The 24,384-nt window shown below is 42.4% G+C and overlaps 1 protein-coding gene across 4 annotated transcripts in view; it reads right to left on the reverse strand.

Annotated features, from left to right (window-relative positions):
* The window catches only part of CHD9 (chromodomain helicase DNA binding protein 9), a 202,389-nt gene that overhangs the window by 13,782 nt on the left and 164,223 nt on the right, over nt 1-24,384 (reverse strand). For all 4 annotated transcript variants that reach the window (XM_038753971.1, XM_038753974.1, XM_038753973.1 and 1 more), the window contains 13 exons: nt 19,272-19,382; nt 17,270-17,466; nt 16,612-16,811; nt 14,140-14,299; nt 13,556-13,645; nt 12,722-12,825; nt 12,493-12,610; nt 12,059-12,116; nt 10,800-10,842; nt 9,170-9,389; nt 7,819-8,021; nt 4,432-5,343; nt 1,459-1,619 (listed from right to left, as the gene is read on the reverse strand). In XM_038753971.1, the coding sequence (XP_038609899.1) occupies nt 1,459-1,619; nt 4,432-5,343; nt 7,819-8,021; nt 9,170-9,389; nt 10,800-10,842; nt 12,059-12,116; nt 12,493-12,610; nt 12,722-12,825; nt 13,556-13,645; nt 14,140-14,299; nt 16,612-16,811; nt 17,270-17,466; nt 19,272-19,382 (2,577 nt within the window). The remainder of the gene's footprint in view (nt 1-1,458; nt 1,620-4,431; nt 5,344-7,818; nt 8,022-9,169; nt 9,390-10,799; nt 10,843-12,058; nt 12,117-12,492; nt 12,611-12,721; nt 12,826-13,555; nt 13,646-14,139; nt 14,300-16,611; nt 16,812-17,269; nt 17,467-19,271; nt 19,383-24,384) is intronic.

Below are 24,384 nucleotides of genomic sequence, written 5' to 3' on the forward strand. Positions count from 1 at the left end.
CCCCTCCCTCACACCCTTCCTTCTGCCTGGAATTTCCTCCCCTTCCACATCCAGCAGACCTCTGCTCTTCCCATCTGAGAGCCTCTGAAATCACATTTCCTGCAGGAGGTCTTCCCTGATTAATTTTTCATATCCCCACCCTTTGTCCCCTGCAAACTGCTAATTCAGCACTTCCGCATGACCTGAACACTTAGGTCTTTACCCTGCAACTCGCTGTGTTTATGTGCATATCTCTAAACCCTGCTGTTCCTTCTGATTTGTAATTTATTTTAGTATCTGGGTCTGCTGTGTGACCTTAGGCAAGTCACTTCACTTCTCTGGACCTCAGTTACCTCATCTGTAAAATAGGGATTAAGACTGTGAGTCCCATGGGGGACAGGGACTGTGTCCAACCCTACTTGCTTGTATCCACCCCTGTGCTTAATACAGTGCCTGGAACATAGTAAGTGCATAACAAACACCATAATTATTATTATTGTAAGCTTCTTGAGAGAAGAGATCGTGTCGACTAACACTTGTTCTCTCCCAAGAGCTTAGTACAGTGTTTTTCACAGTAAGCACTCAATCAACACCATTGATTGACAGCCTTCACATGTAGGCATTTCATAACCCTTTGTGTCCTTCTGCACCAGATTTCTCCTTAGAGCAGTCTCTCAGCTCCCGTCTCGAGCCACTCAAGATTCTGTCCTTTTCATGAATGGGTGAAGAATTTTTGAGAAGGCAGGGAGACAATTCAAAATAGAAGGGTATCGAATTTTGGTGAACAATTCCCTGGGACTCAAAACGGATCATCTACTCTCAAAATGTGAGGGGTGGGAAAGAGAAAAGGGACTACCACTACTTGTGATGGATTTTTGTCTTGCTTTCCCAGCTGCAGTTTTAAATGGTGAGAAAACAGCAGCTATGAGAGTCCTCTACTACTCTCCTCCCCCGACCTCTGGTGCCACCATCTGTGAGAGAAGTTGTTCCACCTCATGCTATTGGGACTTCCACGGACCCCTGCTCCCAACTCGGTAAGAATTCCAAAAATGGCAGCATGCCTCCTTTAACTGCTGAAACCCCGGCAAGAGCATGGGCTTGGTGAGTCAGACGACGTGGGTTCTAATCTCAGCCCCGCCACTTGTCTGCTGTGTGACCCTGGGAAAGTCACTTAACTTCTCTGTGCCTCAGTTACCACATCTGTAAAATGGAGATTAAGACTGTGAGCCCCACTAGGGACAACCTGATTACCTTGTATCTATCCCAGTGCTTAGAACAGTGCTTGGCATGTAGTAAGCACTTAATACCATAATTATTATTATTCTTATTACAGTCCCTGGCCCAAAGTAAGCGCTTAACAAATACTATTTTAAAAAAGCCCCCAAAACACATTTTACAATATTCGGGAGTATTACCCCTTCATGGAAATACATTCAAGCCTCTACTCATCACCTTGCCGCGTTGGCATTCTGAATTTACCTTTGGCCAGTAAGAGGCAGCTAACATGTATCCTCCTTGCAAGAGGTAAGCAGGACTTGGCGTTCCGTTGTTCAACTGGAAACTATCCTGGGTCTCATCTTGTACGGTGCTGAGGGAGGCAACGCTCTCTTCATCATCTGCTTTCATGTGAGGAGGGCCTTCTGCCAAGAACAACAATCATCATTATGGCAGCTGAACACTTGGGATGACGTACAGCAACTTTATACAATCCAGAAGGGCATCAGATGCCTTTTCAACCCAAATCCATCCACGCTGGAAAGAGAAAGAATTAGTAAGAGCAACCTAATAAAATTAGGGGTGATGGGGGAGGGGGGCAGGGAGTTTCCATTTCGGTACAAGAAATGAGAGGTCATTTGGGACGTCTAGTTTGGACAAAGGCTGAAAATGATCCACGTTGATTTGGAGCCTATACGGGCAGTACATCCTGACAACTCTACCTCCAGACAAACATAAACATACTCTCAACAACGTTACTGAAACTGCAGTTTCTGCTTGGCCAAATACAGTTACGCCTATTGTTCTCTTTTTCCTCAGTCCCCTGATTTGAAAATATTTCCCAATCCCTCCTCTGTTTTAGGCTGCATTTTCCCCCACTGTAATCAAAAGAAGGAATATTATATTCTTATTATGGTATTTGTTTAGTGCTTTCTATGTGTAAAGCACTGTTCAAAAAGCACTGGGGTAGACACAAGTTAATCAGTTTGGACACAGTCCCTGTCCCACAGGGGGCTCACAGTCTAAGTAGGAAGGGGAACAGGAATTGAATCCTCATTTTACAGCTGAGGAAACTGAGGCCCAGAGAAGTGAAGTGACTTGCCCAAGGTCACAGAGCAGGCAACTGGCAGAGCTGGGATTAGACTCCAGTCCTCTGACTCCAGGCTCTTTCCACTAGACCATGCTGCTTCTCTAATATCATGACTTTGTTCACATTATATTGCTTCTAAACAAGATGACTGCCCGCCTCACCCCAACACACCAAATTCAGATGCTCTGGAATGGAAAAACAATTTGCAGCTCCATGCCATTTCCCGAACATGCCTGTGCTTATCCCTTGTCTCCTTGACACGGTGCAGGTGGCTCAGTGTTTCCCCCCTTTTTCCTTAAACTGATGAACTATGATCGCTATGGTTTTGTGGTGTCTTTTTTGGACTCACATGGGTTAAAGCAGACAGAGCAGGAGTCTCCTGGAAGCTCATGTTCAGGAGGAGACACACACAGACACACACAAAAAAGAGAGACAGACGGAGAACTACAGATTCAGAGAGAAACAGACAAGCTGCCTGAGAGAAAGACAGCTAATGCACATAGTCCCAACAGCATGCAAGCTTTTAGAATGCTGGGACCTAGACTTTTACTTTTATTACGTGTTCCCAAGGGTCCAGGAGAGTGATCTGCACAACAGCAAACATTCAACAAATTTACTGAATATGATGAGAGAAAAAGAGAAAGTGTCAGAGGTGGTGAGGCGGAGAAGGGAAAAAGAGAGACAGAAAAAGAGAGGAAACTAAGAAAGACAGAATGAAACAGACACAGACTTGACATAGCCACAGACAGAGAGCAGTATTTTCCTGAGCTTTCTTATTTGAAGAAGAAATTGAGTTGCTCTGTTTAGAACTGCTCTGTTTAGTTGAGAAACTGAGCACATCTTTGTGCTGCCCCGGTTTAAGAATGGGAGAGGGCCTGCATATTCCACTCGCTGTACAGTGTGAATGGCAGGGGATGGGGAAAGGGAGAAACCCAGGTTGAGTGGGGTGGGAGGGAGGAGAAATCAGCTAGGAGATTGAGCAGAGATGGGATAAGAGCTCCACAAAGTTAAATCATGGGCTATCCAAACAGTACGCTGTTTGTAGTACATGGGGGCTTGGGAAAAATCTCGGAAGATTGACACTGCTCACTAAATGTCCTGGTTGCTTGGGTGAGTGGGGGAAGCAGCCATCAGGAATACCATAGTCCTTTGGGAGAACAGAACTTGCTCTGTCCCAGGCACTATGCAGAAAGGTGTGTTCAGTCTCCCAATTATTTTTTCCTCAGAGCAGCAACATTTTATCCCTAAGGGGATATTTTCACAGCTCAGACTCCCCACAGTGTGCCAACGAACAAGGACCGCTTTTGATTAAATGCATTAAGCAGATGACAATAACATCTTTGCATTAACTTGAAATAACCTATTTTGGATTTGGATTCCACAGCAGCCTCAGAATAAGTCATGTGGAAACAGCACAGTGAATCCAAGGTGCTTGTGTAGGCCCACGTTACAGACAAGTTAATGAAAAGCTATTATGAAGTGCTCTGGATTCTTAATAAAAGCACCCTCTGGGGCTTGGCCAAACTACACTGTTGTCCTGGGGAGTGGAGAAGACGGGGGGCGGGGGGTGGTCCCCTGACAATCAATCATTGAATCAATCATATTTATTGAGTGTCTGCTGTGTGCAGAGCACGGTACTAGGCGCGTGAGAGAGCGCAATATAACAGATTTGATACACATGTTCCAAAATGGGAGCCAACGGAGGGAGGGAAGATTGGTGGGATGGCAGTTCCATGGGAAAGTGCCTGAAAAAAAAATATTTCAATTTGGCGAGAGGAAAAGAGGGAAGGGGAAAACCAGGTTCCTTTCTCCCCTTCCAGACTACCTGCCAACCACAGTGCAGTGCGCCGACCCCAGAGCAATGATTTTAAAGGAACATGAGCACGATTACTCTGAGCACTTGAAATGCCTGGCAAAAAATCAGACCGACCACAAGGTATTTACCCCACCGTCTTTCTCCATTGGGTACTCATGCAAAAATATTTTTCAGTACAGTTGTCATGCGTGGCAAAAAGAGCAGTTCATCTGCTACCAGAGCATTTGACCCTCCGTAAGCCATCTCTGACCGACACTTACTGATAAAATGGGTTATCTTCCCATTCATTTGAGGCTTTTGTACAGAGAGCTGTATGAATCTACCCCCATACCTCGTTTTTGTGCTTCCTCTTCCTCACTGTCACTCTCCTCTGAGGAGGAAGACGAAGAAGAAGAGGATGAAGACGAAGAGGATGATGATGAAGAGGCTGAAGAACAAGATGAGGAGGATGAAGAGCTGGATCCTGATCGAGAGTGGGAACAAGAGGAGGAAGAGGAGGAGGAGGAGGAAGAGGATGACCTAGAAGAACAGGATGATCTGTCAGAATCAGAGTCTGAATCAGAGCTGGAGTCTGATCCTCTCTTGCTGACTCTCTGTTTCTTGGAAGCTGGGTTTGGAGTTAGGGGTTCTGTCCTTGCTGCAACCATGCGCCTGTCTGTTTCAACTTTCCCACTAGATTTCTGATCTGCAGGAGTCTGTGACCACACACCATTCTTTGGGCTCAATGGTTCAGATTTCATTACTGTCCTGGTTTCCTCGGAAGAAAGAGATTCCGCTTCAGAAGACGGGGGTTCCTCCTTCAGAGTCTCATTTTTAACTTTCGGCTCCTCAAGCAGATTCCCTTTCGTATCCGGCAGCCGAGATTGAGGAGTGAGAGGAGAAGCCGCCAGGGCCATCTGATACTGCTGCAAAAGGGGCGTCGACGTCCGCGAATGGGCCACTTTGTTCTGACTGTAGTTCCTCTGAGCTGTCATGTACGAGAGCTCGGGGTCTCGGAGGATGTGATAGTCTGTCCTGCTAACCCCATGTTTAGCAGCTCCGATGAGTAAATCCCTGTCGTGAGGGCCACATTCCCACCAGACGGGTAAGTCTGGATTCGGCTGGCAGAGCTTTAGGTGTTCGAACAGCTGTGGGTGTCGGAGAGCCTGTTCCCGGACTTTCCTGAGGAGCTCGATGCGGTACAAAGTCCTAGAAGCACGTTCCTCTGTGATCGGCTGGATGAAGATGCTCGGGTCCACGGATTCTGCGTTAAAAATCAATCCGGGAGCACGAGATTTGAGAAAGCCATACATTTTCCTGGAGTTTAGAAACTAATCACCTATTCACTTCAACATCCACTACACAACTAGGGACTGTAGCCCTGGAGGCGAGGAGGTGGTTGACCCAAAATTTCTAGGAGATGGCAAAGGCCAAAGTGAATGTTTAAACCCTTTTCAGTCTTGTTGGATCATCTCAAACACCAACCACATTTGTTGGCCTTTGATGCACTAAACACAGGGAAGATTGTGGCTCAGAGGAAACAGCCTGGGCTTGGGAGTCAGAGGTCATGGGTTCTAATCCCGGCTCCACCGCTTGTCAGCTGTGTGACTTTGGGAAAGTTAATTAACTTCTCTGGGCAACAATTCTCTCATCTGTAAAATCGGGATAAAGACTGTGAGCCCCACGTGGGACAACCTCGATTACCTTGTATCCCCCCCAGTGCTTAGAACAGTGCTTGGCACATAGTAAGTGCTTAACAAACACCAACATTATTATTATTATTATTATTATATTATCAGCAGGAAAACACAAATAATTCTGGAGGGCTTTTTTGAGAAGGGGTGACGGATGGCAGAAAGGGTGGAGGGTTGCAGGGATCCCTGTACTCCCCAGGGAAATTACAGCATAAACCTCTGAGGACCTATTCCCGTTGGCCACAATCCCATTAGATAAATCTCTCCAGTTTTCCTTTCATATTTTTGTCATATAGGAATGTACATTGCACCAGAGCAAGCTCCCACAGTAAGGAAGGGTTTCTGGAAAATTCAGGGCCTAAAAGTCACCCTGCTGATCCTGGTTCTGTGCCTCTCCTCCTCTTCCCACTGGCCCTGGGAGCTTGCTTGCTCTCACCAATGAAATACCACCTCCTCCTCACCTCCTCTGCTTTAGGCTTATTGGGTCATTTTAACTTTAGTTAAACTTTAGTTTAACTAAGTTTATTTTAACTTTAGTTAAAATGAGCAGTGGTAGATCTACACCACACTAGTAGTAAAAAGCATTCCAATGGAATTTCACATACACTGAAACTGATTCACTCCCCACGGAGGGGGAGGTAGGCTGTCTTGAAGTCCGGGCAAGGACACCTACCCCAAATTAAGTGATTGAGAGGGAGAATGCATTTTCCCGTCTTGAAGTCCTTTAGCAGCATCCCAGGCACGCTAGAGAAGAAACTACTTACCTTTGGCCTTAAGGGTCAGGGAAAAGTGGGCTTAACTGGGGAAGGCCTTTTGGAGATGTGACTTTAGTAAGGCTTTGAAGGCAGGGAGAATGGTGGTCTGGCAGATATGGATGGGGAGGGAGTACCAGGCCAGAGGAAAGACATGGGAAAGGGGTCGGCCGTGAGAAAGCTGAGATCAAAGCAGCATGGAACCAAGTGTGTGGGCTGGGCTCTAGTAGGAGATAAGTGAGGTAAGGTAGGAAGGGGCAAGCTGAGTGCTTTAACGATATTAAGTTGTTTAATAATAATAATGATGGCATTTGTTAAGCGCTTACTGTGCGCAAAGCACTGTTCTAAACGCTAAAGTAATCAGGTTGTCCCATGTGGGGTTCAAAGTCTTAATCCCCATTTTACAGATGAGGTAACTGAGGCACAGAGACGTTAAGTGACTTGCCCAAAGTCACACAGCTGACAATTGGCAGAGCCGGGATTAGAACCCATGACCTCTGACTCCCAAGCCCGCGCTCTTTCCATTGAGCCACGCTGCTTCACTTGTTTAGTCGCTTCACTAAACAACTTGTTTAGTTGCTAAGGAGTTTGACGTGGAATATGATGGCACAGTACTCATGTGTTCATTTTCATTAATATTTTTAGTAATTACAACCAACTATTCATTTCGTTATTTCTGTCTGTTGTGTTTGTACTGCTTCCTGCACCCTCGCTCTTCCCCTAGGCTCTTACTTTTTTTTTGATCAACAATTTGTCTGTCTCACCCATTAACTGTAAACTCCCTCCAGGCAAGGACTACATCTTGCTACTTATGTACTCTCCCAAGTGCTTAGTACGATGCCTAGTACACAGCAGGTACTCCACAGATACCCCCAAAAGATTGTGTGCTTGGTAAGAGAGCACCTAGCTTCACTTGGAGGTGTGAACAAAAGCTTGCAATGATTCTGGTGTCACCGTGCCTTCCACTACTCTACTCCCTTCTGCAAAGCGGTATAAAGAGGCACGATGGGAAGGAGTGAAGTGGGTGATTGCTGAGGTGGCAACTCCCCAAGGAGCAACCCGTTTGCCCTCTGTGGCTGCATGGAGGGGCCCTGAATGGGAGAAAAGGGCTCAACATTTCCCTCAGGGAAAAGACTTTATCAGGTCCCAGGAAGAAATACATTCTCCTGTGATAAGATACTTAACGTATTGTATTTGGTGAAATCACACATAAAACGTTATCTATTTTAAACCTCTGGTGTTTGATTTCTTTTTTAATGCCTGTTACAGGCCAGAGAAATGGATCCTACATACCTTCTTTTGAAGGAAGACGACAGACTCTCCTGCACATTGACATAAACGCATACAGGTATTTCTCCAAACTCTCGTCCGTTTTTTTGTGTAGCCGAGCCATGGCTCTGAATTTTGTCCAGTCAAACCGCCCTCTGTCAGGGTCGAACACCACTCCAAATGTAGACACGACTCTATAAAAGTCAGCTTCTTCTCTTCGTGTCCATCTAATTTGAGCCAAAGATAAGAAAAACACCACTCACACTCAGACAACAGGTCCAAGCTGATTGAACACAACCAACCTGTTATTTTCAACAACCCTGGTAATCAGAGCATAGTCCATTCTTAAGAACTCACAAATTTCTAAGTGATTAAATAATGTCTAGAAAGTCTGCAGACAGGATTTTTTTTAACTTTTTCATCCTCAAACAATCCCACCCTCCTTAATCGGGCCTTCCCTAATTAAGCCCTTTTCCCCCTGCTCCCTCTTCCTTCTGTGTCATCTATGCACTTGGAGCTTTGACCTTCAGGCATTTGATATTCACCCCACAGCACTTACATACTTATCTATACATTATACATCATAGATTATTTATTTATATTGATGTCTGTCCCCCACTTTAGAATGTAAGCTCAGTGTGGGCAGGGAATGGGTCTACCCAACTCTGTTATACTGTACCCATGCACCTACAAAGTGCTCTGGCACACAGTAAATGCTCAAAAGAGATCATTGATGATGATTTCACTCACCCACAAATGACAACAGTGAGCATTAGCTGCCTGAATAAACACTGCAGGTTGAATTCTTCCATCAACTCGATTCCATATAGACTCAACTACATTACTTTCCGTGTCTTGGTCAGGAAGCCTGTGTTCGATTGCATGTTGAGCCCCTCGAGGGATGGGGACTGTGTCTGAATCCCATTTGAATACCCTTTCCCAGAGCTTAGTACAGTTCTCTACACAAAGTAAGCCCTTTCTAAATACTATTACTACTATTACTGCAGCAAAGTCTTTCCGGGTGAGTCCTAAAAGGACTGAGAACCCCATTCAGTAACTGATTTAATCCCGCAAACCTCGTTGAGTGAATATCCTTTGTGGCTGTGGGGCATGACCTTCCTTCTCCTGACCGATCGTTAAATTGGACTGTGAGCACCGTGAAGGACAGGGACTGGGTCCAACCTGATTATCCCAGCGCCTGGGCACACAGTAAGTGTTCTACAAATGCCACAATTATAATTACTATTATTTGGGCAGATCATCTGACAGCTGAGTACTCTTGAGGCTGTCAGGATGTAGCACCCTGAGATCCTTCAGAATGAACTGTTCCATTTACCTACAAAAAGGGGAAACATTTAGGGGCACTAAAGAGTACCTCTGCTGTCGTTCGATCTTGGCGGCCATTTTAGGGTTCAGAACAGCTTCTTCGTAGGGAGGCTGCATCACACTGGCCTGCACCAAGAAAGCTGGCTGGACCTGCTGGGCTTGTCTGTTCTTACTAGTTCGCTGATAGGCCGTGATGAGGCGGCGCAAACGGGTGGTTAGGGCAGACTGCGTAGGCCAATAAATTTTGTCTCCTTCCATCACTTGACCATCTGACAAACAGGAAGCAAAAGCAGAACATTTTAGGCAGACGGTGACAGGAAGGTAATGAAACATGACTTCCCTATGGCTTCATTGGGACACCTTTACCTACAAAGTGGGTCTGGGTAGCACAATTCTCCTCACCTTGACAAATATCATTTTTATTTTTAATACAACAGGAAGGAAGACCCACCTTACGGTCTCCTGTGCACAATTTTTACTCCTAGGTTATCTTTCAATATCCTTTGGATTAAAATAAGTTCACACTTCCCTCCCCATTACAGGAAAGGGTAAAGACCCCTGGGAATGTGTCTACCAACTCTGTTTTATTGCACTCTCCCAGGCCATTAATACAGTGCTCTGCTCCCGGTAAGTTCTCAACAAATACCATTGATGATGATCATGACTGACTGAATCCACAATATTCAGGATTGGTCAGCCATCAGGGTCTCCTGCACACACGTAACAAAAGTCTCTCCTCAACGAGTATCTGCTCTGGAAAGGATCAGGAGAGGACCAGTCCAGGGACGTTTTGAGGAGGAGTCAGGCGGAGATCGGGCACAGAGAATCAGAGGGAAGCTGAAAGAGCCCATCTTTCATTGAGACCGTTAGAATAATTTTAATTTAACTGAAACATGGTCTGTTTCTGAGCCTGAAGCAGCATGGCCTAGTGGAAAGAGCGAGTCAGAGGACCTACGTTCTAATTCCAGTTCTGCCACTTACCTGCTGTGTGACCTTGGGCAGGTCAGTTAACTTCTCTGTGCCTCATTTTCCTCATCTGTAAAATGGGGATTAAAAACCTGCTCTCCTTACCCCCTAGACTGTGAGTGCCATGTGGGACAGGGACTACGTCCAACCTGATTTTCTTGTATCTACCCCAGTACTTAGTACAGAGCTTGGCTCAGAGGACGTGCTCAATACATATCACCATTATTAATAATTATAATTATATTGATTAATATTATTGATACAATACTATACAGGATCCTTCCTGTTTCAGTAATGGCTGTTCAAGTGGCTTTTAGTAAATTGCAAATAGGACAAACAGTGTCATGGCTTTCAGTCAGCAGACACAAAAACCCAGAGACACAGGAGGCAGCACCAAACTCCACATGCAGGACTATAATTAGAAATATGGGACTGCCTGAACAATATCTCTCGTGGACATAAGTGTGCTCTCAGAAAACTGAGGTCTTGATAACCAAACTAAAAATCCTAGTAAGACACTTGGCAACTCACATACAATGTTCACTCACATTCCAATCAATTCAACCTCCTTCAACCATTCTATGCAATGTTTTCATATAAAAATTCCAACAATTTACTCAAGGTATCACTCAGGTTTTCTTACCATATTCGTTTTATGGTAATAAAATACTGTGATTTTAAAATACAATTCAAAACAGGTAGAAAATGTTTACCTCCATCTGCTATTACAAGATCTCCCGGGGATGACACATCATCCTTTAAAAAATAAAATTAAAGTTAAAATCAATTTCTGCGAAATGCACAACTTAGAGTACACATTAAGAAGAGAGAAGAGTTTTCAGGGGGAAGGCTCCTGCTTGGGTAACCTCTGAAGGAATCAATTTCATTATTATTAAAGCAAAACACTATTTGTTTGAAATCTTCGCAAAGAAAAGGAAAAAAAACATGCCTATTCAGTGGCAGATGGTTACCTTACTTAGGAATAGTAATGAAGACTTCCTTTATAGAGATGTTATTACATATTTCAAAATCAGAGGAGGGACAAAGCAAGGAAAGGGAGTTTCTTAAATGACAGAACAATATCAAAAACACATACTCAATTTTTTTTAACCAATGACAATATTAATGATTTAATTTTATGTCTGGTGAGTCAACTAAAGATTTATTAGCTCAGCTAAGGCAAGGATGAGTTATCAAGGCCTCATGCTTTAGCTGGTAAAGTTATTAACCCAAAAGGAAAACCTCTTTTCAATTGAACACTCAAATTTTCCTAAAAATTCCAGGACAACTTATGGGAACTGATAAAGTCACCACATGAAATACATTTGTTTGTTTGCCATACAATTAGTTCTTACTAGTGAGTTTGTTGGTTATAATATGAGAAGGGTTATTTCACTTGTAGAATAGAACCTCCCCTCCCTTGGCCTTCAGAGGAATGTTGGGATGGTAAATGATGTATGAGAATGACCTTTGGATTATTCAGAGAAAGTATTATTGCTGTTGCCATTTTTGTGAATTTGTGCCTCTGCTGTTGGTAATTTTAAAAAATCAGGTCAAAAAAATTAGTCAAAAAAAGTCCTTAAAATTTATTAACCAAATCAAAAAGGGAAAGAGCTATAAAAAGTTAATTTTTTGATCCCTCATCCAGTAAAAATCAATAATCTTCAAAATTTTCCTGTATCCTTCCTTATACTTAGCTACTGATCAAAATAGCAGTTCTAAGCAGAATGAAGAGTGAAATCATTTTTTTCTTCCCCGATGCTGATGTTTCACACTTTTAAGAGTAAATAGAGTTTTTTCATGATGATTGTATTAAATTAATCCTATGGAGACATCATCGTTTGCAGCTCAATTGATTTCCTGAGGTGAGGTAAATACATCTGAGGAGATATTAGTAGTGACCAAAGAAAAGTTAAAAATGGATATTCTACACATGGCCTGAAGTAGGAAACTTAACACTTAAACTCCATACCTCTAAATCATCTTTAAACATAGCCGGGGCTGGTTTGTATTCTGGATCTTCCACATCCCTGTTAAAAATATCAGCAAAGCACTGCAATTATTTCTAAGTACCAAACATGCTATAGGCTGGCTCAAACAGTATAACTCTACCTGAAAGTTAGTCTATTGATTTTCCGTGAGAAAACCAGTGCTTGGAGGGAAAGTTGGCTACTAAGCAGTCAGGATCACCTCTCTCTCCCCAGTCCTCCCACATCTCACATTCCCTCAGGTCTTCTCCTGTCTTTCTGGCCCTCAGCTGGAATGCTGCCTTATGGCCAATTTTCACCCAGAGAAGGAAAGGGAAGGGAGATGGTCCTCAAGTCTACGGAGGTTCACACACTAAGGAATGGACATGGTCCCTGCTTCTACGGAGAAAAGAGTCCGGTGATTCGGAAAGGTACAAACCCATCCATGTAGTCATTCGCTCTCTGTTCGGCGGCAACTGCTTTCTCATCAGGCTTTCCCACCCGTTCCAAAAAGCACAGTGCCGGATCTGCTCTGATCGTATTGTACTTTTCATAACCTGAAAGAACCAACTGCATTATCAATAAAGCACGAAAGGAGGAGTGTAAAAAAAAGGGAGAGAGGCTTTGAAAGATCAATGAGCGCAGGGGAAGATGGGCGTCTTACTCACCATGCTTAAAAACGCCAATAAGGAGTGATTTATCTGCATCGGTGTCCCACCATTCAGCAGGGACCTCAGAATGGTCAGGCTCAGGAATCCAAACGTCAATGTTGCTGAAAAAAAAAAAATCAAAGAACAAGTCATGTAATTATGTCAAAGTCACAAAGCAAAACACCATTTTCCGGAAAATTCTAGAAATGTGTTGAGTGATGTAGACTAATCTTAAACAGTGCCAGGTTCCCTCTGTGTATTTAACCTGACAAGTGGTTGCAGGCCTCATGCCTGAAATGCCCTGAAACACAGCACACAGAAACACTTAATAAACACCCTACCTATCAATTCAACATCTCAAATAGAAATTCTTCAAATTGCTATTATTTCATTTGTCCTCTTCATTCCTTTGGGAAGGACAGACATAATAACCCCCAAATTACAAGCAAAGGAAATGAGGCCCACCAAGGTTAAAGGATTGGGCCAGGAATAGTCAGCGCACGAATGCAACCGTGCCCTGGATATCCTGACAATCCTAGCCCTCAGTCAGAGTGAAAACTCAGGAGTAAAATATACTGACTGACACAGGTCACATTCTAAATCCACCATGGAGCCAAAAACAGATTCCAGGTTTTCTGCCTCTTCCTAAAATGAGCTAATCACTGAACCACAAGTCTCTTTCCCTAAACGTTTACTTGGTAGACCTTACAGTAAATACTGATAAAAGAAATAACTTTCACTTGGGCAAAATGATTTTAAGACAAAACCCACAGTCATTAATATGCCAGCAAAATTAGGAAATAATTCAAATTTTTACTTAATCTCAGCCCAAAATTCATTTTCTTAATTCACCTTGCATCAACTCCATCAAATACTTTCTGACACTCGTTCCCAATGACTTCTTGTTTTAAATAATACAGCATCCTCACTCGAAGCAAAACCCTAAAAATGAAAACAGAACCAAAATGTACAAGTGTTGTCTGTATTTAACCATGGCTTTAAGCCCCATTTTGGGGGGAGTTTCTACATCCATTTTTCTATCTAAATGGGGATATATTACGGAAATACCTGTGTTTTTAGATCAACAATTAAAAGAAAAATTGGTCTTATATGTCTTAACACACCTGTTAAACACTTTTCTCTGAGAATATCAATTGCATCCTCAAAGAACTTGAGCTAAGGTAGTTAATTAGGGGGCAGGAAATCCTTGTCCAAGTTTTATAGATGGAGAAACTGAGTCCAGAGCAATAAAGTTAAATTTAAGACTAAACAAACAACAGAAACTAAGACTTCAATCCCCAGACCAGGCTAGGCCATTCACAAGACCCCAATGGCTTTTAAGCGTGGATTGCTTGGTAAAGCTAAACTATGCCTGGTTAAGTAAACACTGGAACCAAAGAGGTTTTCTGTGAGTGCTTTAAGAATGTGCTACCTACTTATTACAGTGGTGCTTTATGTGTTTTTTATAGCCTTCATCTTGAAGTAAATGTTCAGGATTGTATTTGCGAAGCCATTCTGCTTTATGAATATCAAATGTGCTTGCTTGAGTCTTCACTTTCTTCCCTTTTCGACCCCTCGGTACGGGAGCTGAAAGACCTAAATAAAAAGAAATGGGAAATCAATAAGAAGACACTCTGAGGAGATTTTTGAATACTGGGTACAATCTTACTGTCCAAAATTCACAAGCGTTCTTGGGATCTGAGTCTAATATAGAGCTCTACTGCATTCCTTGGGAAATGGGGCACGTTTTTGAGTTTAGATTGTTTCTACAAGCCTTTGCCCAATCTATACTATTTACTGAGTGCTTACTCCGTGCAGAACACTGCACTAAGTGTTGGGAGAGTTCATACAGTCAACAGTCAGTACGGGCAGCACGGCATAGTGGATAGAGCACGGGGCTCAGATCAGGTCATGGGGGGTTCTAATCTTGGCTCCGCTACTTCTCTGCTGGGTGGCCTTGGGCAAGTCACTTCACTTCTCTATGCCTCAGTACCTCATCTGTAAAATGGGGTTTAAGACTGTGAGCCCATGTGCAGCAGGGACCTACGTCCAATCCGATACGCTGGTATCCACCTCAGCACTTAGTACAGTGCCTGGCACAGAGTAAGTGCTTAACAAATATGATAATAATAATAAATAACAATAATAACTATTATTATTATTAGACCCCCTCCCTCAAGGAAGGCATATAAAACTACCGCCCAGGCCCTGTCTACAATACTATTTGGTCACCTCTTTGACCATCTCCTCCAAAAAGTTATACTCAATGGAGATTAACTCTTTCTGACCCAATTTAGTTGTGGGGGACTGTTGGAAGGTCAGTATTTTTCAGAGAAGATGCCCTAACTGTATTTTCATGAGCACTGTTGGCAAGTGTGCAATAAATTCTCACTCACACCAAAACGACACAGGCTCACTGGGAGCAGCACTGAACCGAAGGACAACCAACTCTCTTAACCACATCACATATTGCCCTAGAGGAGTAAATTCATTAAGACCGGGGTGGTTGCACATTGCTCTAATTACATGTTTATTAATGACATCCCTTTTTCTGAAGGAGGAAAACAACAGGAGAGATCCTGATACTTCAGTAAGGGCTTTGTCTACATTCTCCACTGGTTTCAAGTTGCATTGTTGGTATTATTTATTCAATGTTGTGCTTTTGTTGTCTTATAATTATTATTATGGCATTTATTAAGCACTTACTATGGCCAAGCACTGTATTAAACACCAGGGAAGATATAAGATATTCAGGTTGGACCTAGTCCCTGTTCCACATGGGGCTCACAGTCTCAGTACAGGGAATAGGATTCTTAAATATCAAATGAAGAGACTATTTGAAGTTTACCTGGAATATCTTTTTACCTCAAAAATTCCTTTGAAGAGTGGCAATCAATCATCAATCAAGAGTATTTACTGAGTGCTTACTATTTGCAGAGCACTGTACTAAGCCCTTGGGAGAGTACAATACCAAGAGAATTAGCAGGAATGTTCCCTGCCCATAATGAGTTCCTAAAAATTACAGCACATAAACAAGCAGCCAAAGTTTCCTGGGCTTATTATTCAGATGCCTCCAACTGTCAACTAATTTGAAGTCAGGTCTAGACTGTTAGTAAAGGCGTTATATTTATCTTCTGGGCTTTGACAACTGGAGGGCAGGCTGGCAAGGTAGCTTTGCATACAAACAGGCAAGGCCAAGACAGGAGGAGGAAGAACCAGAAGGAACAGAGAAGGAGGCCCAGGCTTCAGCTCACTCCAGGTCACGTTACAGCCTCCTCGATGACGGAGCCGAGTTATAGAACCGCATGTATTGGACTTTAGAGGAAACACTGCACTCAGGAGCGTTTTCTGGCTTAAACATTTTCTTACATTTTTCCTTTCCCCCTTTTCCTCCACCCCATTCTCTGACCTGCAGGCTGAAGAACAATTTCATATGTACTATCTGAAAAGTCCACGTTTTTAGTGCCACGGAGTGAAAGAACATGCACAATGAAAGTGGGAACCAGGGTAACAAGGTCCGTTCATTTTCGAAAGAAAACAGCTCAAAAACAAACCCACTTGAAGGAACGGGAATGGGTTTAAACTAATACCGACCAGTCCGAGCAAGTCTAAACCAGGATTCACTGTCTTGAGAGAGCAGTGCTGCCAAGGTTGGGGTTGGGGTTTCATACTGCGGCTGATGACTGACTAATGAAAAAACAATGGGGGCCTCTATCTTGGCCCAAACACTTTGGGCATCTCAGCTACTTTAGTTCACAACAGAGAAATTCCGCTCAAGTTAAAGAACTATTACTTTGTAATGAATCTATTAAGTACATAACTTGCTAAAACTTAAAGACCTAGTTAAACCTGAATTTGCTATTAAAATCAGGTGGGGAACATCATTAAAGGAAGAGGAAAGTCTTTACCCAGATGATTCTGCAACTCCCTCGTCTGCCCGTCCTCGGTTGGGGTAATGAGGTCCCAGATGAAACTTTTAATCTTCTCATCTCCTCGGTAGTGAATGAGGCAATACGCTAAAAGGGCTCGGCAAATAATTTCTACGTCCTGCTCATTTAGTTGCCTTTTGAAGCGGCCATGGGATAAAATCTCTCTCCATCTCCCCCACCTAATCAAAAAGCACATAAACATTAGTACCACATAAAGTTCCTGTGAAAAAAACAGTAAAGCTCAATCAAGATGAGGCAGCCACTAAATATATTTTATAATCCCCAAACATTTCAAAGCCCAGACTCCATTAATTTTTCCATATGCCAAGTTACATTTTGCCTTGGGAATCTTCTCCCTTTATGTGTCAGATGAAGTTTCTGCCTCAGTTTCTTAGGCATATTACTGGGTATTCTTTATGCAACTTTGGAATAACAAGACTCACCACTAGCAGTACTGAATGAAAAATTTGGACAAGCAATAGTGCTACCTTTAATGATTCTACATATTTGTACTTAAATTACAAATGCAAATTTAAGACTATCCTGCTTTCAGATGCTACTAAAACAGATGAAACACCACAGATGTTCAAAATATTTTGAACAGACTCCAACTATACATTAAGAAAGAATATTTTACCCATAAACTAGTAAGTTTTTCTCCACCCGAAAGCATTCTGTTCTTCCATAGCCATTGGAGCGGTCACAAGGCCTACGGAGTTTGGGTTTATCATCTCCTTCACTTTCTGCTTCGGATAATTCAGCCAGTTCGTCCTTTGTGGCACTGAAGGGCCTCGTCTGTTTTCTAATCCTGGGAGTGTCGATCACTAAGCTGTTCTGTAAAATTCAATGGGTAGGGTTAGAGACAAACGACAATGCTTCAAATTTTAAGAGGTAGTTTCTCCCTGCTGAAAATCCCTTATCTCACTATTTAACATTTTCTCTTCAATTGAGAAATCTCTAAGAGTTCCTAAGCAGTATATTTCACTGACTATTGCGGTAGAGTACAGCCATTTGAATAGCTGGTGTGGGGGGGAATGAGTTCATCTGTAAACCTGCTGAATAGTTGTCCCTCTCAGCGGGTCTGCCAACCCTGTCATATTCTACTCTCTGAAGCGCTTGAGCATGGTGCCCCTGCACACACTGAGCACTCAACAAATACCACTGATGAGGTACAGATCTGTAATTTAACTCATTTATATAAATGTCAGTTTCCCCCTCTAAATTATAAGCTCACTGTGGACAGGGAATGCGCCTACCAACTCAAACTGTACTTCCTCAAGTGCTCCGTACAGTGCTCTGCACACAGTAGGCGCTCAATTAATACCACTGATCCACAGAGTGAACAAGTAGTTACGTTGGAGGGCGTCCGACTGAATGAAGCCATTCTCATCTGGTTATTCTCCAATGTGCCCCCCGCCCCCAAAATAATTACATTTTTATCTGCTCAGATTTTTTGCAACTTAAAATCACTCAACATTAACTTGGAATTTATAAAGCCAAGAACTGTGGTTGCAAGAACGACGTGAGCAAAATATTCTCTGAGAAACACTGGCCTAGTTTCTTCCTCTCTCCTCAGCCCCACAGGAGAACCAACCAAGAGACAAAGACAAACAAAGGCATGTCCCCCACTAATTTGTTTCTCCTCTTTTCCCTGCTTTTTCAGCAGATATCCTCATTAATGTGAGGACTCCTAGGCAGCAGAAAGCACTACCGCCTAGAAAGCATGTTGGCAAAGTGAAGGAAAGGAGGAAGGAAAGGAAAGGAGAAGTTCTACTGTAACAAATGTTTTCACTGTGCGTTTTGGCCACAATGTTGTTAGGGAGTTCCAGCCTGTTTGCATGCAATGAATAGTAGTGCTGCAAGAAATGATTTGTGCGCACGGTTGTGAAAGGCCCACAATCAATCAATCAATCGTATTTATTGAGCGCTTACCGTGTGCAGAGCACTGTACTAAGTGCTTGGGAAGTACAAATTGGCAACATAACACAGATTTTCCATAGTGTGGGGCTTCTAAGCTCCTTGCAGGCAGGGATTGTGCCTACATACCCTATTGTATTGTATTCCAAGTGCGTAGGTCCATGCTCTGCACACAGTAAGTGCTCAATTAATACCACTGATTGAATGACTGAGAACTGGGCCTACAACTTCGTCAGAAAGTCTTTACTGTAGGTTTAAAATTAGTTCTGTAAGAAATTCAAATGTCTTTCATTCAGTTGTATTTACTGAGTGCTTACTGTGTGCAAAGCACTGTACTAAGCCCTTGGAAGAGTACAGTATAGTGAATAGACACATTCCCTGCCCACAGTGAGCTCATTATCTGTCTAATGTCTTGTTCAAAGTCATAATACATTTGCTAGAATGCCGGTGAGAAGGCCCAGAAAGACCCGACCCTACCACTGCCTCGTATAAATTCATTTCTGTTGTTGCACTGTATTCTCCCAAGCACTTAGTACAGTGTTCTGCACATAGTAAGCACTGAAGAAATACCATTGATTCATTGATTGATTCCCGAAATGGAGTGGAGCAACTAAATACTTAGTCGCTTGAGAAAAATAACAAGACTGAACATTTAAACACATACTGTTAGAAAATGCGCTATAGCCAGAGAAGACTTTACTTAAACAGGAAGCACTACTTACTCTGCCACTGAGGGCATCTATATCTATTTCTGCCTTCTTCGCCCACTTCTGCCAGAAGTTGGGATCATCTAATGAGATATCTGTCCGATTTCCGGAGGCAACGAAACTAGCCTGCAACACAAAACGACAGTGGGTCAGGTTAAAAAAAAAATGTTCCATCACAGTGCAATATTTATAGACCACAATTCTTCAGGTCTACTGTCGGTACTGGTAGCCCTTTCAAGATGGCATTGACCATGACAACCTTCCCACTCAGTGCCTGGATTCTGGGACTAGTCGCTAGACAAATCAAGTGATACGGAACGAGAGATAATCATTTTGCTCTGCAGTTTTTTGCAGCTTTTGGCCACAATCATTCTATGCTCACCCTCTAAACTGTAAGGTGGTTGTGGGAGGGGACCGTGTCTACCAACTCTTGTATTGTATCCTCCCAACTGCTCAGTACAGTGCTCTGCACACAGTAAGTTCTCGATAAATACGGTTGATTGATTGAACCACCACCAGCCCAAGCGGTTTCTCTCCTAAGACATTCCTGTTGCTGGTTAGAGGGTATTGATCTTCTAAAGCCGAGCCCAGTTTCTTGCGATCTGCAAAAGGCTCTTCGGCCTTTGAGGAAAATAGGTACATTTCAAACTGTGATGCCTGGCATATTATGAACCAACTGGATTGATGGACAGTACCATCGCCAACTGACAATTCGATAAGTACGATGGCTGCTTCTCCAAGGGCTTCCATCCAGGCAATCTGTCCACATATGAAAATGACTGCTTTGGCTTTATTGCACTTTTGGAAACCCCCACCCCACCAAAAACAAAACAAAGCACATGCCTCCAAAAATAAAAAATGATAATAAAAAGAGAACTTTTATTCTCCTCATTTTAGGGGACTTGGATCTACCAGAGGTGGACGTGGCGTAGGAAAATGTTCTTTGCATTTCTATCCCCTGACCCCTACATAACAAAGAAACAAACAAAAAAGGAACTGAAAAGTGGAAGATTTTCTAGAGCTGTGACCTGGATGAATCCGACAAGCTGTCTTAGTTTGGGCCACATTTCCAGGAAAAGATATTCTGTTCTAACTCCTGTGACTATGTAAAAAAATATATATTTTCAAAACAACAGTAACTTTAAGTCAGTAATCTGCCTTAAAATAATGACTAAACTGCACTGGTCCCATTCATTTTTTTTCTGTTTCCTTGGATTCAAATGAGCAACCATGATACGTACTTGAAGTAAATGAGCAGTAACAAAATTTCACTCTAAGCAAGAAACGATAGGGTTAGGTCCTGGATGCCAAGGTTTTGTATTCTTTTCTTAAATAATAACTGAGTACTATCTGTCTGTCTTGTACACTCCTAGAGGTTGTGCCACTAAGAACTATCTTCAAAACATCAGTTTAATATTTAGGCACTTTGAAAACAGGTGTATTTTTGCAGACATCAGCAAAGAGGTACGGAAAATGAGGTCACTGCTTTAACTTAAATTTTAAAAACTCTTGGAAAATAAAAAGACAGAGCTAAATGTCATTGTTTCAGTAACAGCGGGCTGCTCATAAATGCCGTGTTCATTATGTTTGATGCAAATGGATTTTTTATATGGAAAATAGCCTACTAACCAGATTCAATTCAAATTTAAGCAGTAAAGCCTGGTGTGGAGAGAAAGGAAAGACTAATTAAAGGGACACCTTCATCTACACTGAAATGTTTGAAAACTCACAAAAACTGTGCAAATTACGATGCATAATTCTTAGTGTAGAGTGACCAGAGCAATTCAGCTCAATGCAAGGTGAAGTTGAACAGACCAGGCTACAGAGGCCTTCTCTGGAGTCCTTCTTATTAAGAAATAATAATGGTAATTATTATTATTGCATTTTTTAAGCACTTACTATGTGCCAGGCACTGTACTAAGTGCTGAGGTACTATAATTACCTCTCTTAAGTAGACTTATTTCAGGTGTGCCTGTCAACAGTCTAAAGTCTTCCTTAAAGCACACTCCTGAATTTCTTGAGTAGAGAGAAATTTCTTGAAGGGATTCTAGTGGATTTTACTCCATAGTGCATTAAGGTTCCATTGACACATACCACATGGAGCAGATCCCTCCTACCTTCTCAAACTGTGCATTTTCATTCAATCATGTAGTAACAGCACAATTTTAAAAGTCAGCTGGAAAGTTAGCACTATATTAAAAGAAAACCAAATTGGAGCAGCATACTGCTGTCTACAATACTTTGAATTATGGCTCTGTTGCTAATCTCTCATTCTCCTACCAAATGTAAAATTGTTAACTGGAACACTAGTGTTCTTGGGCAAAACTTGACTTCATAATAAAGATCAAAGTTTCGTTCAAACCCATGAACGACTCTTTCTGTCCCATGGGGGAGATAGTTACTTTTGTTTTTAGGCAAGGCAAGGTTAAATTTTCAGTCCGATCTAGGGAACTATCTTCTCGTGAATGGACACGTACCCTATTTTCAAAAAAGACCCGAGAAATCCTCTAGGACTGTGAAAATGGACAAAGCCTACAGAAATGAAAATACCTGTTGTGATAAGTGGAAGATGTCATCAAGGACTGGTTTACCGACTGCTTCAAAATGTTAAATCCTAATATCCTAGCTCCCAATAAATCATATTCTTTAAATTGATTCCTTCAATCATTATATCCCTTTATTTTTTTGCAAGAGAAGACTTTTAAATGATGAAATCCATCTTCCTACAACAGAAAGTAGCAGAAAGATAGTAGGGACCATGTGTGTTCATAAGATGGCCCTTAAAAATAAGCAGTCTGCAGTATGGCTCCATATCATTTTTTAAATTGAGCAATTTCTGGCCCTTCCCTCCCCACCGCTAAAACAAATGTAAACAAAAAGTTTTGACCATTTTGAACCCCTCGGGGGCCCATCCCGGGCAATGAAAATCAATAAAACGATGAACTTCTGAAGAATTTTAGGGGGGCCCCCAAAAAGTTTCAACACAATCTCCATAGGATGGAACCACTTGAAAAATGTAGGAACTTCATTATTCTAGTTTGGATCTGAAGTTGCTAGGGAGCAGGATTAGGTCAGCTTAAATTGTTCAGGCTAACACAGTTCCATGGGGCAGGCAGTGATGCCTAGCAGAAAAAAACACAGGACTGGGAGTCAGAGAACCTGGGTTCTAATCCTGGCTCTGCCACTTGCTGTTCTGGGACCTTAGGTAAATCACTTAACTCCTCTGTGCCTCTTTTTCCTTAACCATACAATGGGAATTAAATAGGTATTTTCTCTCCAACTTACACTTAGAGCCCTATGTGGGACAAGGATTGTATCAGACCTGATCATCCTTTACCTATCCTAGTGCTTAATTCAGTGTTTGGCACCCTATAAGCACTTAACAAATATCACTATCATTTTTTTAATGGTATTTGTTCAGCGCTTACCCTGGGCCAGTCACTGTAAGGACACAAGCTAATCGGGATGGACGCAGTTCACCTCCTGCATGAGGCTTCACCATCTTAATAGCCATTTTACCGATGAAGTGACTGGGCCTAGAGAATGAAGTAATTTTTCCATTGCCACACAGCAGACAAGTGGTGGAGATAGGATTAGAACACAGATCCCCTGTTATTACCATTACTTGGTATTTCATAAATGCCATTTGATGAATGTGGTAGTAAACAAGCTGGCCGTGACTTAATGCTTTTCTCCTATATTCGAATCCAGTTTTCACCCAGAAAAATGAAAGCTGCCTAGGGCTGCAAAAGGCCCTCCCCATTTGTACTTCTCCCACATCAGTGACTTCCAGGAGAGCAGAAGTGGTCTGCTCGGTTTCTCCTTTCTCATTTTGCAAAGACCTGGGCACCCTCTTCAGGCCCTACTGCCTTGACCTTTTCAGTAATGACTTATTGTGGGGTAAGTGTTTTGAAAGGAAACTGATATACATATGCTCAGGGAGTGACACACATTCCAATCCTAAAGTGAGTAAAGTGTGGGAGAGAACTACACATCCACATGACTCAAATCTGGAATCACACCTTCTCAGAAAGTTATGTGCCCTATATTAAAAACCTTGTTTATATGCTTAAAGTGCACATTTGAAAACTATGTCAAGTTTTTCATAACTAAGTTTAAGACGTGTGCCCTTTGATGAGAGGAGGGGGGAATTTGATGAATTTGGTTACTAAGAGCAGAGAAAAACTGTTTTCCATAAATCCTAAATACTGAATGAACACAGTATAGGCAGGCCGGAAAAAGAGAAAAGTGTTATTTTGAGATAAGAGATTCGGTGGTACAAAACATTGAGATTTAAATAAAATATGATTGCAAATTAAGGCTCTCCCATAAGTATTTTAAGTTATATTTGAATGTAAAGTAACTTTCAGTTTTAACCTTTACCAAACCTATGCCCTGACTAAACTTGTACAAAATGCCTTTCACTTATATTTGCTTTATTGCTCTGAATGTTTAAAGGAACTACAGATTTCCCTTGCCATCGATGGGTGTTTGGTTCCTGAAAATACCTGTGGTGAGCAAAACCAAGATTGGTAAAATCAAGGGCTTAGGGGGGAAAGAGGGTCAAGGATTTCCCCAGCTTCTGACACTCAGAAGGAAAGTCAGAGGTTGGCGGAAAACAAATGAAAAAACACTCAGAGCTGGTTTCCAGAAGAGGTGTCAACTTTTCATTTTGAGCCTGGGGGCCAAAGGCAGAGCAGCATCACGAGGATATTATAGGGGATGAGGAATAGAAAAGGAGAGGCTTCATAGAGCCAATCAACCAATCGATGTTATTTAGTGAGTGTTTTCCATGTGCACAGCACTGTACTAAGCCCTTGGGACAGCCCAATGCAACAGAGTCAGTAGATGTGTTCCGTGATCACAGGAAGCTCACAGTCAAGAGTTACTTGGCCAGAAAGTCACCATTCTGGGTCTTTTCAGTCCTGATCGAAAACTCTGAGGCCTCGTCAGAGTCCTGGAGTGAACAAGTGTGTGAGACAAGTTAAAAAGCTCTGGGAGCAATCACCCCATCAACCCCTTGGGGACCTGTGATGCCAATCAAGACTTTCTGGGTGAAGATCGTATAGTACTTTAATAATAATAATAATAATAATAATAATGATAGCATTTGTTAAGCGCTTACTAT

This window comes from Tachyglossus aculeatus, chromosome 11, assembly GCF_015852505.1.
Source record: "Tachyglossus aculeatus isolate mTacAcu1 chromosome 11, mTacAcu1.pri, whole genome shotgun sequence".
NCBI classification, from domain to species: domain Eukaryota; kingdom Metazoa; phylum Chordata; class Mammalia; order Monotremata; family Tachyglossidae; genus Tachyglossus; species Tachyglossus aculeatus.